This window comes from Herpailurus yagouaroundi, unplaced genomic scaffold, assembly GCF_014898765.1.
Source record: "Herpailurus yagouaroundi ecotype Mexico unplaced genomic scaffold, PumYag 200, whole genome shotgun sequence".
NCBI classification, from domain to species: domain Eukaryota; kingdom Metazoa; phylum Chordata; class Mammalia; order Carnivora; family Felidae; genus Herpailurus; species Herpailurus yagouaroundi.
Window position 1 is genome coordinate 505578 of NW_024412431.1, and position 18324 is coordinate 523901.

Consider the following 18324-nt stretch of genomic DNA (forward strand, 5'->3'; position numbering starts at 1 on the left):
GTGCAAAGTAAGTGGGAACTGTTCTTACAACTATTTATTTTAAGTCATTTATTATATAACCCTGCTCCCTGCTCTTCACTTGAACACCCAGGCTTTGCTGCTTCCGGTGTTGCGCAACAGATCCCTTCAAACCAGCTGAGGGTTCGGTTAGGTTTTTTTGAACCTCTGTATCGGCCCTAACTCCCTTCAGGTCCCAGGGGCCTCCCTTCGAGGCCTGGGTTCAGAAACGTAACTGACAAGTCCGTTTTGTCCAGCAAGGGCTCCTTTTATTCGTTCAGGGTGGGTTTTTGAAACGCAGTGCAATTTTATAAAGTCAAGGGTGCCAGGAAAGCGAGCCTGCTGGGTGCAGAGAAGCGCAAGAAGCTTGCGGAACCTCCCAGCCCCATGGGCGCCCTGGTTCACCTGTGGCCACGGCTGCCGGTCCACAAGGGGCCGGGTGGACCTCAGGACGAGATCAGGGTGCCTGCTCCGTCCAAAGCTCAGGACCACGTCCATCTGTCCTCAGGTACGACGGTGTGCAAAACAATTGGAAAACATCTTCGTGTGGGATCACAGAACCAGCTCCGCTTGGTGGCTCTTGGCCTCAAAAGCATTCTGGCCGTGCAGGAAGGGTCAGGCAATTTCGTCCTTCCAAATACCAGGGCGTCGCCAGCTGTCTCTGGCCCTGCTGGCCCGGCCTTCACACGGGTGTCTCCTCTGCCACCTTCTTCAGGAGTCCAGCTGCCAGTGAGGAGTGCGGGGTGCCCTCAGAGCCGTCTGCATCCCGGATCTTCAGGCGAACTTTCTGGTTGGTCCTTCTCCACTCGGAATACAGCTGGCAATGGTAGCGGAAGGAGACCTACAGGGCAGTGTTGGGGGGGTGGTTGGGAATGCCAGCCGGCTGGTGTCCACCCCCAAGGGAGGAACACTGAGCCCCTGGGGCACCTGCTTTGGCCCAAACCAGGGCTGGGCTCATGCTTCCGGAAGCAGGGACAGTGTCCATGCGTTTCTCATACAGACTGTGTACATACACCCATTCACTCTCCTTGGAAAGCTCCCCACTGACCTTCTGGACCCTGCAAAAATGCAGGGCCCTGCAGCAGGGAGCAAAGAGCTCCCTTTCTGTTTCTCTCAGGATGGGACCCCAGTGGTACAGTCTCTCGGAAGGGATTAAATGTCAGTGGGTCATACAGTCGCCAAAACCCGGAAGCCATCAAGACGTCCTTCAGTAAGTGAGTGGACAAAGAAACTGGGGGGCATCCGGACAAGGGAATATTACTCGGCGCTAAAAAGAAATGAGCTCTCCAGCCATGAAAACACACGGAGAAACCTTAAATGCATACTACGAAGTGAAAGGAACCAGTCTGAAGGGCTACGCACTGTAGGATTCCAACTCTATGACGTTCTGGAAAGAAGAATCTATGGAGACAGTAAAAGGCTCAGTGGTGCCAGGAGTTGAGGGAAGGGAGGAATGAACAGGCGGAGCACAGAGGATTTTTAAGAGCAGCGAAACTATACACACACTGTAACGTATACAACTACTGTTTATAACTACTCTGTGCGTACGTTATAACTATGTAACTACTGTATATAACATACGCTATAATGATAGATGCATTTACTACACATCTGTCCAAACCCCATAGAATGAATGTACAGCTCGAAGTATGAAGTCTAATGTAATCCGTGGGCTTTGGATGAGAATGATGTGTCAATATAGGTTCATCTCTTGCGACAAACGGCCTGTCGTCTCTGGTGCCATGTTGATAGCAGGGGAGGCCGTGTATGGGGATGAGGATATCCGAGAACTCTCTGGATATTCTGCTCAATTTTGCTGTGAACCTAAAGCTGCCCTAATACATAAATAGAGTCTATAAAAATTTTTTTTAAATCAATGTCAACGGTTCACAGTCTTTGATCAAGCAAGTTCTGAGAAGCATTTGTACACGAGGTGCCCAAAGCAACACTGCTGGGAACAGCAAAAAGAAAAAGAAAAAAAAAAAAAAAGGAGGAGGAAGGACAGAAGGAAGGAAGGAAGGGGGGAGAAAAACAGATTGGAAAGCATCCAGTGTCCATTAAAAGGGATTAGTTCAATAAATACGGTACATCCAGACCATGAATCCCTGTTGGGCAGCTGCCTTTCTTTTTTAAAGGACGTTAGCAAAGTGAAAACAAGCAGACTGCAAAGCAATACCTATGGTTTCATACTATTTGTATGTTTAAAAAAATGCAAGTGGATGCCATGGAAAACAGTGTTTGCGGGGGGGGGGGGGGGATGCCCCCACACCTAGACACAAGTGGTCATACTTAAGAGGGAAGACCAGAGATAGAGATCCTCTCTGAGTGAGGGTCCTCATGGCTGCTGGAAGCCTGTTCCTGTCTATCTCTCTCATTCTCCTGTTCTTTCTCTCCCAGTCTTCTGGTCTCGCTCTCCATCTCCCCCTCCCAGCCTCCCTTTCCCCTAACCCCAGCCAGTCTTGTTGGGCTCGTGTATGGCAGGGCTTACACACAACGGAGCCGATCAGGTGCCCTCACCTCCTTGCAGTGGAGGCTCACACTTGACTTGTGGCTTTCCTGGACCTTGGTTGGGCTCGGAATCCGGAGCGCCACGAGATGCTGGGAATTGCTCCCACCCAGGCAGAGGCAGAGGCGGAGGCAGAGGCAGAGGCAGAGGCAGAGGCAGAGGCAGAGGCAGAGGCGGGCAGGGAGGCCCCCGAGCCATTGACCAAACCCCTGGCCTGACTGCTCTGAGCCGCAGCCCCCCCAGATGCCTGCTCTCCGGCTGGCAGCACTCACCAGCGTCCAGAGGACGTAGATGGTGAACAGGGCGATGGTGAGTGCGATGAGCCCCACGGCCTCGAGCCGGCTGTGGAGCCGGAGGTGGTCCTGGGCCCCGCGCAGGCACAGCCAGCCCGAGATGGCAGCCAGGGGCGTGATGAACAGGAAGCACAGCATGTCACAGCACAGCGTCCGCTTCTCCGTCCGAGGCCCCGGGTCCTTCAGCCACTGCGGGGGTGGGGGAACGAGCTGCCGAGGCGGGCTACACGCGGCAGCCCCACCAGTCCCAGCCTGGGGATGGGGTCCAGGCCCATCTCGACTGGTGGGGCCTGCGGGACCAGCCCCCTGCCTGGCGCCTCCCTCTGCCCTTCCCTTCCTCCATACACTTACTGAGCCTGCGTATGACGAGACACTGTATAGGCAGGGGGAAACTGGGGGCACAGGGGGACTGACTCATCTGTGCAAACTCACGCAGCTAGTCACCCACAAAGCCAGAACCGGACCCCAGGAAGTCTTGCCCCAGGGCCTGCGTGCCCTTGGCCGCTACGCTACACTGCCCGCCACAGATGAAGGGGCAAGAGAAACGGGCCTCGCTCGTGGTGGTTCTGGTGCATGGAACAGGAAGGTCCCCGCCTTCCCAGAGCTTCTGGGCTGGTGCGGGAGGGATGAAACGGGGTGGATGGCCAGGGAGGGCATGACCTTGCTGAGGAGGCGACAGTGAGCTGACCCGATAAGCGGAAGCAGCCATGTGAAGAATGGGGGAGACGGGGCCCCAGGCCGCAGAACAGCAAATGCAGAGGCCCTGATGTCGGAGCCTGCGGCCTGGACGAGGTACAGCAGGGAGGAGGCCCACGTGGCTGGAGCACAAGAGCGAGGGGGCGGGGGGCGGGGCAGGCAGGGGCTGCCTCCCCCACCTAGTGTTCTCCTAAGAGCCCAGCTCCCAGGAGGGGCCAGGGGCCTTTGCAGGAGCCCAGAGACCTCACTCTGCAGTGCTCTGCTGCCCCTTCCAAGCCAAGCCCAGAGGAGCCCGAGGGCATCCATGCGGCCAGCGGTACTCTGGGGAGCAGTGTGGCAGCCACCGTGTCCGACAGTGCTCATCTCAGTCCCGACCCGTGACACTCACGCTGAAGTCTAAGCTCCTGGGCACAGCCCACTAAGCCCGGAATGGCTGCCGCCACCTCCTTCCAGGTCGCTATCCTCCTGTACCTCGCTTCACTCCAGCCGCCTAGGCTTCCCCACGAACAGCAAACTCGTCCTGGCCCCAGGGCCTTGGCACTTGCTGTGCCCTCTGCCAGGACTGCCCTTCCCCAGGCCGGGTGCCTGGGCATCACCGGCTCCTCATTCTTCAGGTCTCAGCTTCAGGGGTGACCAAATGAGGGAGGGGGCACAGGGTTCCCCACCCCCATCAGCTGAATCCACCGTGGGGGCGGTGGGGGGTGGGGGGCAGAAGGGAGGTCCGTCCCATAGAGAAGGATCCTCCCTTGCAGTTCCCTCCTCCGGCCCCATGCCTGCCTGCCTTCCCTCTGCCCACTCCAACCTCAGGCTCGCAAGCATACCTCTGTGAGGGGCCGGGGCCGCTTCTCCACGGCAAACTCCGTGTGGCACAGCTCGCAGTAGCTGGTGTTGGACGAGGACAGCCATTTCTCCAGGCAGCTCTTGTGCACGGCGCCCAGCGTGCCAGTACAGCCACAGGGAGACAGCAGGCTCTCCCCGTTGGCTCCCTCATGGCAGATCCGGCAGAAGGGACCATCACTAGACACAGAGATAAGGCACATGAGCAAGCTGCCTGCCTATGCCTGCTTCACTACCCACTGGATCACGAGCTGGGTTGCCCCTCTCCTGCCACTCGGCAAACTCCTACTCATCCTTCAACGCCCAGCTCCAAACTCCTTTCCTTCGTAAAGCCTTCCCGGATTCCCAGAGGTGTGGCGATGTGCTCCCTCCCCGGGGTTCCTGTGGCACGTTTTTAACCCCAAGGTGAGCCCTCTTGCTCCTACGCATCCAGCCTCCTTTTCCTGCCAATACTCTCCTAATTGTCCGAAGCAACCAACCCACTCTCGACTCTTGGTCCTCTGGGACTGGAACAGAGCTGACAACAGCCTCGATGACCTCAGGCCTCACCAGTTAGAACACCACACACCCCTGGTCGTTGGGACTGATTCAGGGAACGGCATGTGTGATGCAATCAGAGTCACTGGGGATTAATTCCTGAAATTCTTTTTTCTTTCTTTTTTTTTTTTTTTTTTTTTTGTCGCCCCTAAACTCCCAGCTATAGACAGCCAGGCTGATGTAAGTCTGGAGCGGCTGGCAGCAGTCTGGTCTCCACGTGGAGTCTGTGAATGATGCCAAACAGAGGAAAGCTGGGCCGGGCAACAGGAAAGACCCTACTCTCTCAAAGACACCATCAGAGGCTCTGGATCGAGCCACGCCTGAAGACCATGCTACCTGAGAAACCTGTGTATCCAGGGAGAGTGGTTCCCCTGCTTCCGTGTCCTGGGCTCAGAAGACAGACACGTGTCCTGGGCTCAGAAAACGCCACTTCAGGGAAGTCTCAGCGCCAGCCTGGTCTCTGGGGATACTGGGGCCTTCCTTGGGGCAGCTCGGGACCGGGGGCGTGGCCTTGGTGGGCGCAGAGGTTGTCCAGCACATGAGTCATTGTTTTCCAGACATTTCTGCCGAGAGACAGGACTGCAGGAACACACGAAGGAGGCGGAGCAGGGAGGCTGTTTTCCAGAGAACACCAGTTTCCCCTCAGAAACTGTTTTTTATCCTTTGCTCGGTGCCTCCTGCTGGGGGGGGCAGAGCCTGGCTGCCTTGAAGCCGAAACCCCGAGCAGACCCTCATGGCTACTTTCTCATCAATCCTGTGCCCGGCAGCTGCCTTCCCCGACGATGTCAAAGGCCGTGCCCGGCTCCACCCTGACCCCAGACTCCCCTTGCCCAGAGTTAACAGGAAAAGGAATCCCTGCTCCGGAAAAACCAACTCCAGGAAGTGGAAGGGACGAGAACCTTGAGGAAGAGAGCCACGTCATTTGGGGGGGGGGGGTCTGTCCCGGGGAACCCTATTTTGGAAGAGCCAGTTTGGAGGAGACAACACAAAATGAAACCTGCTTTATCACAGAGAGCTTATTACGGACCGTGAGGTATTCCAAGCACAGCGCATGGGCCAATCTGCTAGTCTCGTGGGGAGCCCGTGAGGACGGTGCTGGTTTTGCCCTCCTTTCACAGATGGGGAAACTGAGGCACCGCGGGGTGACCCCGCTCGTGGGAACTCACACAGCTAGCAGCCCGTGAAGCGGGGGTTTTTCAGGAACTAATTCCCAGGACGTCCTGGACCTGTTTGAGCTCCAGGGCCCGTGCACCCTGAGCAGCTACACTGCCTGTTCCAGATGGCAGGGCAAGAGAAATGGGCCTTGCTCATGAAGTCCTGGCAGGAAAAGAACACATGTGACACAGATGACAAGGGAACGGACTGGGGGAGTGGCGGGGGGGGGGGGGGGGCCCGCAGTGGGGCTGCCCAGAGCACATGCCAAGAGCAAGAGAAGGGAGAGAATGAGCAGGGAAGCAGGCAGAAGCCATGCGGAAGAGACGGCAGGGGATGGCTAGGAGGAAGGGCTGGGGAAATGCTCTGGGAAGCTTCGAGAAGGGCCTGGGCTTGCTCACAGACTGGTGGGCAGAGGGCCAAAGGCTCAGGATGATAAAAGCCCTTTAGACAAACAGCAGCCTCCTCTCTGGGAAGGTGGCTGTGCCCTGGTCTTCGGCCCGGGCGGGCTTGGGCTGAGCTGTATCAAACATCAAAGGGGAGGGGTGCCTGGCTGGCTCAGTTGGTGGAGCATGCGTGCAACTCTTGATCTCAGGGTCGTCAGTTCGAGCCCCGTGCTGGGTGTGGAGATGACTTAAAAAAAAAAAAAAAAAAGCAAAAAACAAAAACAAAAACAAAATCAGAGGGGAGAGGCTATGAGCAGAGAGGCCAAGGGGCAGATCAAGAGGGACAAGTGGTCTCCTGACCATTAGCGGGGTCACAGAGGGACTCTTTGCTGCCTGTCGCTTGCCCCACCTATGCGGACCGCAGGACTGGCTGGCGGGACCGAACCAGCGTCTCCCCCTGCTCCCCCAACCCAAGCAGGAGTCCTGGGTTCAGGCCTCGGCAATGCTCAGTGACACTGGCAGGTGCCCTCCTCCCTCTGGGTCTCGGTCTTCCCAGGTGTCAGGAGGGAGGGTGGGGTGAGGGAGGCACTCTGTGCCTCTCAGAAACCCCACGGAGGGAGCCCCCAGCTTTGGTCAGCCTTTTCCTAGGCCCCCAACCCCACCAAATGTCCCCGGCCCCCAGCCTGGCTTGACCAGCACAGACTCTGTCCTGCTTTCAAGGGGGCTTGTGGAGATGCAGACATAAAAACCCACGCCCTGGAGGATGCCCAGGGCACTCTCCACATCATCTGGGCTCAGGTAAGTCTTCCTCAGGAAGTGACGTCAGGCGGAGACTTGGAGGGTGAATGGCAGCGAGCCTCCTCCAAAGCACTGTGAGGCTCCCATCTGCTTCTTTTTAGGTTTGAATGAATGACTTATGAATTAATTCTGACACACCCTACGACACGGATGAGTATGGAAAACATTGAGTTCAGTGAAACGAGCCAGTCACCGGAAAAACTACTGTACGAATGCATTTAGATGAGCTCCCTGGAGGAGTCAAGTTCACAGAGAAAGTAGATGGCAGGTGCCAGGCAGGGGGTCAGGGGGACAGAGGTTCAGTTTGGGAAGATGAGAAAGTTCTGGAGATGGATGGTGGGGATGGCGGTACACCCGTGAGTGTGCCTAACGCCACTGAACTTGACTGTTTCTGGGGCGCCCGGGGGGCTCAGTCAGTTAAGCGTCCAGCTTCGGCTCAGGTCATGATCTCGTGGTTCATGAGTTCGAGCCCCTCGTCAGGCTCTGTGCTGACAGCGCGGAGCCTGGAGCCTGCTTCGGATTCTGGGTCTCCCTCTCTCTCTGCCCCTTCCCTGCTCACACTCTCTCTCTCTCAAAAATACATAAACATTAAAAAAAAATTTTTTTTTTGGTGAAGTGTTTCAAGGCTGGGCACCTGGGTGGCTCAGTCAGTTGAGCATCCGACTCTCGATTTCGGCTCAGGTCATGATCCCAGGGTCGTGGGATCAAGCCCTCCACACAGAGCGTGGAGCCTGCTTGAGATTCTCTCTCTCTCTTCCCCTGCCCCTCTCCACCTCTCCCCCTCTCAAGTGCTCTTTCTCACTAAAATTAAAACAACAACAAAAAAGTTAAAAAAATAATAAAATAAATTAAAAAGTATTACAATGGCATATTTTATATTATATTATATATATACACATATATATATTTTTACCACAATAAAAAAATTGGAGGGGCACCTGAGTGGCTCAGTCGGTTGAGCATCTGACTCTTGATTTTGGCTCAGGTCATGATCTCACAGATCCTGAGATCAAGCCCCGAATCAGCTCCACACTGACAACACGGAGCCTTCTTGGGGTTCCCTCTCTCCACAGTCTCCCCCCCCCCACTCTCGCTCTCTCTCAAAATAAATAAACTTTAAAAGGACTAGAAGAACACATATGAATTAAACCTTGCTAAGAAAAAGATGTCATTTAGACTTTTGTTTCTTTAGCCAACTGCTCAGCTATTTTTAATCTAAATGAGTTAAAATGGGGTGGCTGGCTCAGTCGGTGAAGTGTCTGATTTTGGCTCAGGTCATGATCTTGAGGTTCATGAGTTTGAGCCCCATGTCGGGCTCTATGCTGACAGCTCAGATCCTGGAGATTGGTTGGGATTCTGTGTCTCCCTCTCTCTCTCTCCCTTCCCTGCTCATGTTCTGTCTCTCTCTCTCTCTCTCTCTCTCTCTCTCTCTCTCTCTCAAAAATAAATAAACATTAAACAATTTTTAAAGATGGTATTATTGGGGCACCTGGGTGGCGCAGTCGGTTAAGCGTCCGACTTCAGCCAGGTCACGATCTCGCGGTCCGTGAGGTCAGGCTCTGGGCTGATGGCTCAGAGCCTGGAGCCTGTTTCTGATTCTGTGTCTCCCTCTCTCTCTGCCCCTCCCCCGTTCATGCTCTGTCTCTCTCTGTCCCAAAAATAAATAAAACGTTGAAAAAAAATTTGTTTAAATAAATAAATAAATAAATAAATAAATAAAATAAACGAATGAATAAACCAATTAATTAAATTAAACTAAATGGATTTGAATTTGTGTGGGGTTTAGTTCAGACACTTTTCCTTGGGAATGATGACAAGTTGGCAAACCAGGCAGGGTCAGCTCACATATGGGTCTGGAAAGCCGGCACCGAGGCTTAAATCCTTTTATCGAACACATACACGTTGGCAGACCCGCGCGCAGACGCTTTATGTGAACCATGGCAACGACCTCTCAGAACAATGCAATGGGGAAGGTGTCCCCATCTCGGAGACGAGGGTAGGGTGACCTGTCCTGGGTCCCCGAGGGAGACAGGCTGGCAGCAGGATCTGAGCCCGGCCTGCCCTGCTAGCCACTTCTATGTAACGCCTCTCCAAAATCTGAGCTACTCACCCACGGACGTCTAATCTTCAGACGTCAGCTGACAATCTGGAATTTCCACTTTTCCTGAAGAACCAGAAACCAGACCTGGCCAGCCTGGGCCTCTGCTTCCACATGGCGGTTATGATCGGGGGGCCCCGCTCTCTGCCCACCTGTTCCCTCTAGATGATTCTGACCCCAGGCTGGGAGGAAATCGCTTGGCCCAGGCAAAGACACCTGCTCGGTCACCACTCACCTTGATGTGTCTAAGGCTCGGATCACGGTTGAGAGGAGCCGGCCGTCCCTTGAAGTCACCTGCGCCACATACTGAGGTGGCCCGAGGCCAGTGGCCTCCACGACCTTGGAGAAGGCAGGGCTGCCAGAGCAGTCACACAGGGAGCCAGGGAGGTGGCAGCAGTCACCAGTCGTCATGGCCACAGGGAGCCCTGCGTCCTCAGGGCCCGAGGCCCATGGTCCCAAGAGCCTGGGGAGAGGCCCGGCAGGGAAGTTAAGGGAAAGGTTTTCGAGCCAAACATTGAGCGGGGCTTCAGTCCAGCTCTCTGAGCCTTAGTTGCCCAATCCGTAAAATGGGGCTCTGTCGGGGGGCTGTGAGGATTCAAGGAGATGCCACTTGCCCTGGCGCACGACAGGGGCTCGGTTATATTATCTCTGACTCCCCTGAGAAACGTCAGCCAGGTCCAGCCCTCAAGGCCAATCACCTCTCTAGACACGGTAACAGCACCTCACAGTTAGAGTGCCTGGTGTGTGGCTGGCCCTGTGCTTGGTGCTTCCTCGGGCTGGAACCATGCCCGCCAAGCACATAGACGCTTGTCCTCCATGGACTGGATTTCTGGGGCTTGGCTCAGAGCAGGTGAGCCTGCCTTCGAGTTGGGCAGAACTGGGCTGGAAACCCGGCCCCACAGACCAGGAAGGTGCATCATCGGATACCTCCTTGGTACCTCAAGCCATTGGGAAAATGGCCCAGGCTGGGGAGAGCTACGGCAGGCCTCTGTCCCCACCAGGGCGGCTGCCCCGAGCCACGCCTGTGTCCTCGAGGAGAAGCAGTGGCCGATGGAGCCCTCCTAGCCCATCATGCCCTTCTGGGGCCTCCACACTTGGGCCACTGCCGGCCAGATAAGCAAGTATCAGCCCAGAAGCAGGAGGAGCGGGAGGAAGGCTGTGTGACCTAGATAACATCCTCAGGGCAGCAGAGGGAGGGCCGTCGTGTGGTCCTGTGGTGTAGGCTCCTGTCCCTCCCGGGTGCCTACAACCAGAACCTCCGTCCAGCTCGGAGGTCAACAGGGAAGCCTCCGGGCTATCCGAGAGAATGCACACAGAGGGGAATCCGTTCTTCCAGCCCCGCCCCAGGCATCGGCCTTAACATTCCTACAAGTGATTGGGCATTACAAGAACCAGCCCGGCTCCTGGATGTTAAGTTCTGCATTTCAGTTACTATTGGGGGTTAAAGGTCATCAGGAAATCCGCTAAAGCAAGGCCTGAAAATCACCCAAATTCCGACAGCAGCTCCGTGGAGGGCCTACCACACGGGGCGTACTGAGAAGCTCACTGAACTCCAAATAGCTGCTGTTAAGTGTCCCCTTCAAAGGTCGCCTCCCTGGAGAGGCCTTCCCTGAACTCCCTGGCCGAAGGGCCACAGGCATCCATATTACTGAGCTCGTCGAATGTGGCCCTCTCTGAAGCGTTCTTATTTATTTCTTCATCTACCTGTGGACCCACATCTGCCTTCCGTCCTTCAGTGAGTTCTGGGAAGGGGGGACCCAGTCTGACATGCACTCCACTGTCTCCAGAGCCTGCCCGGGGTCTGGCACAAAGTTGCTGCATTAATTTCTCAGCCCCCCAATTGGTGGGGAGAATCAGCCCTCGTGACCCCCATACCTTGGTCCGCCAACGCCCATGGTGGGAATCAGAGATGGTTAGACGCTAGAGGTTTGTGCAAACCATAGAGGCCCGGGCTTGGAAGGGGCCAAAACTCAAGGCTCGACTCAGCTCGGAGGCTGCTGGGCTGGGAGCGTGAGCCAACGTCCCAAGCGAACTTGGCCCAGTGCCTGGGGGATAGATTTCACTGAGTCTTTCCAACAAACATACGACAGAAGTCTAATAATTACCCCCATTTGACAAGTGAGGAGACTGAGGCTCAGAGAGGGGCAGCTACTTGGCCCAAGGTCACACAGGTAAGAAGGAACAGTACCAAGATTCGAATTTAATCCAGTGAGTGCGTCTGGGGCTCAAAAGACCTGGATTCTTTTAAGTCTTGACTCCGTCACGGATGCTGTGTGTCCTGGGACAGGCCACTCTGCCTCTCTGGGCCTCAACTTCTTCATCTGTATAACAGGGAACGTTTCTAGTACTTCGACCTCTTATGGTCCCTGGAGGATTAAATGAGCTAATCATATCAATTCTGACCACCTTGTTTTGAGCATCCCCTAACAGCCAGGCACTCTGCTAAGCAAGTCCTTTGTATCCAGTGCCTGGGTTATCACAATATTTACTATTTTCCAGGCAGAGCCCCCCTGAGAAGGAGGTTGGGGAAGGCACTTAGTGACCGCCTACTGTGTGCAGGGCTCTTTCCTCATCCACCACCTTCTGAATTCTCCTAACAAGCCCCCATTAGGTTGGCGCTGGGATGACCCGGTTTCACAGACGGGGAAATCGAGGCGCGGAGAGGCACCTACTGTGTGCCGGGCCTCAGGGACCTCACGCCGACCCCGAGACCGGAACTGCGATCCCCTCGTTCCAGGGAAGGCTGAGGCCGAAGAGTCTGAGCCTGATCGTCCCGCTCCGGAGCCAGGCTCGGGCCTCGAACCCGGGGCCACCCCGCGGACCCGCGCCCTCCGGCCCCACCCGCCCGCCCCCCCGTGCCTACCTGATCCGCGGCCGGGCCGGGCGGCCGCGCAGGCCCCTTCGCTAGCCCCGGCCCTGGTCCCGGCCCGGCCGGTCCCCTCAGCGCCGCTAGCTTCGCTCGGGCCGGCACCTGCGTCCGGACACCGCCCGCCGAGCCGACGGTGCGGCGGACCAATGGCGACCGCCTCTCGCCCGCATGAGCCAATCGCCGTGCACGTCCCGCCCTAGGAGGCGGGGCCGGGGGCGACGGGGACGTCCTGGGCCGCACAGGCCCCACGGCGCCGCGGCTGCTGGCTCCGCCCCTGCCGCGTCCTAGCTCCGCCCCCAGTCCCGGCTCCACCCCCAGCCCTCTCCCCGCCCCATCTTGGCAGGGGGCACGAGCGGGGTTGGTGGCGCCATCTGCCGTCGACCGGTGCCAGCTAATAAATGAAACCGTTACAGAAATGAACGTGACTCATAGCAAAGGGATTTGTAAGTGTTCATCACCTCCCTTATGTTTCTCATTAATTCTGGGAGAGAAAGTGAGAGGAACCGAATGATCACACTTTACAGAGGGAAAGCAGCCCAGAGAGGATAGGGGGCCATGGAAGAGCCTAAGGCCAAGGTCATGTACTCATCATTCACTTATTCATTCCCTCATGCAATAGGTTCATTCACTGGATGCAATAAACATCAATAAGAGGGCCTGTTATGTGCCAGGCACTGTCCTCGGCGCTGAGGACACAAGGTTGAGTAAGACAAATACTGTTGCCTTCACGGACCTTAATCCAGGGAATTAAACAACCAATTGTATAGTTAATTATTAATTATAAAAGCAATAAATTCTGGCAAGTGAGAGGGGGCATATCATGGAATAATTTGGAAAGTCCAAAAATATTTCCTTGAAAAAGAAGCAATTGAACTGAAAACTAGGAGTAGAGGTGAACTAGGAGAAGAGAGGGAGGAAGAATCCGAGGCAGAGAGTTCAAGCACATGCAAAGAGCTGAGGTAGGATGGAGAATTGCCTCAGTATTTCCTTCCTCTCCTGCCCTATCTTTATGGAATACACAGGCCAGTTCAATGACCTCAGTTACATTCTGTTGTGTTGTACTGGCTTTATTTTTCAAAAGTGAAAAGATAAATCGTAACATTGTTTAAAAGGTTAGAGGGAAGAGGTAGGAGGAAGGGGACAAAGATACAAGTTAGACTCTTAAAAAATAGGGGGCGCCTGGGTGGCTCAGTCGGTTGAGCCGCCGACTTCGGCTCAGGTCACGATTTCGCGATCCGTGAGTTCGAGCCCCGCGTTGGGCTCTGTGCTGACAGCTCAGAGCCTGGAGCCCGTTTCAGATTCTGTGCCTCCCTCTCTCTCTGCCCCTCCCCTGTTCATGCTCTGTCTCTCTCTGTCTCAAAAATAAATAAACGTTAAAAAATATATATACCTTGTCTTATATATTTGGTTTTACAACCATGTAAAAATTTTACATAATTATAAAACAAAATTTAAAGCATAAAGATAGCCCTCAAAACAAAAATAAAACAAAGGAAACCCTGTATCCAGTTGGTACAAAATGACACAGAGATGAACTCCTACTGACTTGAGACCAGGACTGTTTGTCTGCATACCACTACTATATCGTTGATGGTGATGTTGCAATTGTTATTCTGAACTTGTGGCATATTTAGTTTGGGATAAAGCGAAAGCAAAGGAGTACTTACACTGATGTCAAGGACTGGGATTTTCAGAGGGAGTGAAGGAAGTAGGGAATATAAAGTTGATTACATTAATAAAAACCCTGCAGTCTTGAATTTGAATTGAGAGTGTTGTGATACATTTTACCTATATAAAAAGCAAACGTTTCTTTGGTCGGTTGATTGCCCGACTCTTGATTTCAGCTCAGACCATGATCTCACAGTTGGCGAGATCAAGCCCCACGTGGGGCTCTGCACTGATAGCTCGGAGCCTGCTTGGGATTCTTTCTCTCTGCCCCTCCTCTGCTCACGTTGTCTCTGTCTCTCTGTCTCTGTCTCTGTATCTCTCTCAAAATAAATAAATAACATTAAAAAAATACATTTCCTAGCTCTGTCCACTGACGAGTTCTGAAACAAAGACTGACTTTGTTGCAATGAGCACTCCTTAAGCCCAGATCATGGTCTCTAAATACCATTTCCAATTGAATGAGCCAGGGAACCTAGGCAAATATCTGATTCTGGGTCTGAAGAAGGAATGTACAAGATGAATTCTGGTATACCAGAAAGCACAGGCATTATCAAAGACATTACCTAGTGAGGCAATGTCAGTGGGAGCCCAACTAAGACGCTCTCACTGGCCACAAATGGGATTATTTGCCCTACAATAAGGGGAATGGTTGCAGTTGATCAAAACAGGTCAAATGTTTAAATCCATTCACTGGGGTTTTAAAAATTCGTATCTCAAAATAGCGTTGGGGCACCTTGCTGGCTCAGTCTGTAGAGCATGTGGCTCTTGATCTGGGGGGTCATGACTTCAAGCCCCACATTGGGCACAGAGTTTACTTCAAAATAAAAAAGTCAAGGGGCGCCTGGGTGGCGCAGTGGGTTAAGCGTCCGACTTCAGCCAGGTCACGATCTCGCGGTCCGTGAGTTCGAGCCCCACGTCAGGCTCTGGGCTGATGGCTCAGAGCCTGGAGCCTGTTTCCGATTCTGTGTCTCCCTCTCTCTCTGCCCCTTCCCTGTTCATGCTCTGTCTCTCTCTGTCCCAAAAATAAATAAACGTTGAAAAAAAAAATTAAAAAAAAAAATAAAATAAAATAAAAAAGTCAAATGTACATAAAAATTGCAGAAGTGAAAGTTACAGAGCTCCTACAAATATTTGCCCGGATTCTTCACTTGTTAACATTTCTGAATCTTTTATTTTTTTTAATATATTTTTTCTCGTCTGTTTTTTTGTTTTTGTTTTTGTTTTAGTAATCTCTACACCAATGTGGGGCTTAAATTCATGACCCCAAGATTGAGAGTCTCATGCTCTGTGGACTGAGCCAGCCAGGCACCCTTTCAGTGTATATTTCTCAAGTATAAGCACACTCTTCCACATAAACACAGTACCACCTTCAAAAGCAGGAAGTTAATACTGATCCAAGAGTACCATGTAATTCCCAAATCCCATTCAAAGTTTCCAATAAAGTCCCAAAAGTTTGTTTGTGTGTGTGTCTATGAGACAAAGGGGAAAGAAAATCTTAAGCAGGCTCCATGCTCAATATACAGCCCGACACAGGGCTCGATCCCACAACCCTGGGATCATGACCTGAGTCAAAACCAAGAGTAGGACGCCTAACCGACTGAGCCACTCAGGCACCCTTCCCACAAGGTCCTTTAAAGCTGCAGCATCTATTCCAGATCATACACTGTATTTTTCTAATTTTAGTGTCCTTCATTCGGTAACAATTCTTCAATCTTTGTCTGTCACGACCTTGATGCTTTTGGAGAGTATGAGCTGGCTATTTTGCAGAAAGTTCCTCAATTTGTGTTTGTCTACTGTTTTGTCACGATTTAGCCACTTGGAACAAGAACTACAGAAGTGATAGAGCGTTCTCAGTGCATATATCCGGAGGCATAGAATGTTGATTTCTTCCATTACTGATTATGCTAGCCTGTTTAAAATCGTGTCTGCCGGGTGTCCAGCCTGAGCTAGGATGTTGCACTTGTCAATGGTGCTTTATGGGAAAAGACTTTGAAATTAATGAAATATCTGGTTCCTCAACAAACTTTCACCCACTAGATTTATTATCCATTGATGACACACCAATTTTTTTTTAATTTTGTTGTTAACGTTACTTTAGACAAAGAAGGTTTTATTTTTTTATTTTTTTAAATTTTTTTTAACGTTTATTTATTTTTGAGACAGAGAGAGACAGAGCGTGAACAGGGGTGGGGCGGAGAGAGAGGGGGACACAGATTCCGAAGCAGGCTCCAGGCTCTGAGCTGTCAGCACAGAGCCTGATGCGGGGCTCGAACTCACGGACCGCGAGATCATGACCTGAGCCGAAGTCGGACGCTTAACCGACTGAGCCACCCAGGCGCCCCAAGAAGGTTTTATTTTTAAAAAATAAATAAAGAATTCTGGAGGAGGATGGCTGCCAGCATTGGCCTGGTCAAATGATGATAATAGGGTCAGCGACTCTGAGAGTTTTTTGGTCTTTTCCTCACGGTAGTGAAGATGTCTGCTGGGGTTCCAGGCATCATATCCTCAATCAAGGCAGGAAGAAGGGAGTGGCATGGAGGTGTTAGCCTTTTTTAAAACCAGATTACGGTTGCCAAATAACTTTTCTACCTCCGTCTTCGAGCACTTCCTTATATACTGGCTCAACAAAATGTTCCAAGGTGGCATTTTCTTGTTATTTTTACCTGCCCCAGCTCTGGAAGCAACCATGTCTCCCAAGGAGCCCTGGTTTTCATGGGGAACGACATTTAAAAACCAAGAGCTGGTTGCTAGGTGTGGTCACTGTTACTACAGTGGTTATCAATTCTTACTTTTCTCATTGTCATACGTGTGTATATGTACCTCTATATAGACATTTACCTGCCTGTCTATCATCTGTCTGTCTATCCATCCATCCATCCATCCATCCATCTTTAAAACCACGAGTGCACACACATCCCTTTAATTCTAATCTAACACCAAACTTTATCCCAGACACTTTGCATATTTCTAACTTCCTCCTCTGACTGAGAAACCTATGTCTCATGATCCCCAGTACATCTACTCTTCTACACTCCCCCACCCCATGTATAGCCTAACTCCTAGATGCACTGGTCAAGACTCAGTCCCAGATATATACCTCCTGCTCAATTCCACCCCCATTGGGCACACTGGTTGAAAGCGTGGCTCCAACCAAGGAGTTAAATTCATGCACGTTAACTAAAAAAACAAAAACAAAAACAACGCAACAGTGACTGAAGGCTTCTTGGGAAGCCTTTGAGTTGGTACCCAAAATCTCGAAAATTACGAAATTCCAAAGCAGACAAAGAATGAAGAATTTATGCTGCCCCGTACAATCCACACCTCAGGGTAACGACGTAGGTGAAGGGAAACTTCTCTTTACAGATGTATTCTAGAAATAAGTGAGGAAGGCTAGATTTCGAATATCGCCATTCTGTAACCCTAATGGATTGTGAACCCAAGCGATACTTTGCAGCAGCTACAAAGGAGACACGCGCCACAAATGAGACATGCTGACATCATCTGCCTCCTAGCGCGTGCCCACATCACCTCCGAAGTGCCCAGTCCCAAATCTGATCACACTGCACATCTATTAATTTACAGGAAATGCAGGGGACAAAGGGACATGTTAAATGACACCCTAGAGGTCCCTAGAGACAAAAAGAAGATTGGTGGTTGCCAGAGACTGGGGAAGGAAGGGGAAATGGGGAGAAACTGCTTAATGGGTACGGGGTTTCTTTGTGGAGTGGTGAAAACAATTCTGTTGTAGAGTGTGATGATGTTTGCACAACCTTGTGCATATACTCGAAACCACTGGATGTGCATTTTTTTTTTAATTTTTTTTTAACGTTTATTTATTTTTGAGACAGAGAGAGACAGAGCATGAACGGGGGAGGGTCAGAGAGAGAGGGAAACACAGAATCCGAAACAGGCTCCAGGCTCTGAGCAGGTCAGCACAGAGCCCGACGCGGGGCTCGAACTCACGGACCGCGAGATCATGACCTGAGCCGAAGTCGGCCGCCCAACCAACTGAGCCACCCAGGCGCCCCTGGATGTGCATTTTTAAATGCTTCGAACGGAGAGGTTTAGGTTGGGTGAACTTTATCTCAAATTTTTAAAAAACAAAAAGGGAGAGACCACAGGGATGCTACCAGCAAAATTCAGACGGAGTGACCACAATACAAGTTTTAACTTAATTTAATAGAATTTAATTATTTTATGAGAGAGAGTGCATGTGCATGCATGCGAGCAGGAAAGGGTCAGAGAGAGAGAGAGAGAGAGAGAGAGAGAAGGAGAGAGAGAGATCCCAAGAGGCTCCACACCGCCAGTGCAGAGCCCCACCCGGGACTTCACACAGGGCTGGATCCCATGACCATGAGATCACTCACTGAGCCAAAATCAAGAGTCAGACATTTAACTAATTTAGCCACCCAGGCACAAGTCTTTGTATTTTAGAGAGAGGTACTGAAATATTTAAGGCTGGAATGTGTCTGGAATTGGCACACAGG

At 52.2% G+C, this 18324-nt stretch overlaps 1 protein-coding gene across 1 annotated transcript; it reads right to left on the bottom strand.

Annotated features, from left to right (window-relative positions):
- Positions 1-240: 240 nt before the first annotated feature.
- On the bottom strand, positions 241-12290 carry MARCHF2 (membrane associated ring-CH-type finger 2). The gene is made up of 5 exons (XM_040449712.1): positions 12164-12290; positions 9536-9763; positions 4314-4509; positions 2776-2985; positions 241-838 (listed from the first exon to the last, which is right to left on the bottom strand). The coding sequence occupies exons 2-5, from the start codon at positions 9709-9711 to the stop codon at positions 680-682; spliced, it is 741 nt and encodes a 246-aa protein (XP_040305646.1). The 5' UTR covers positions 9712-9763; positions 12164-12290; the 3' UTR covers positions 241-679.
- Between the last annotated feature and the right edge of the window lie 6034 nt (positions 12291-18324).

Excerpts from the sequence above, each read along its gene's own strand:
- MARCHF2 (XM_040449712.1), bottom strand. The coding sequence starts at position 9,711 with ATGACGACTGGTGACTGCTGCCACCTCCCTGGCTCCCTGTGTGACTGC. Across the intron at positions 4,510-9,535 it reads CGAGCCTTAGACACATCAAG|TGATGGTCCCTTCTGCCGGA; the intron begins GTGAGTGGTGAC and ends CTCTGTGTCTAG. Across the intron at positions 2,986-4,313 it reads GGCCCCGGCCCCTCACAGAG|TGGCTGAAGGACCCGGGGCC; the intron begins GTATGCTTGCGA and ends CCACCCCCGCAG.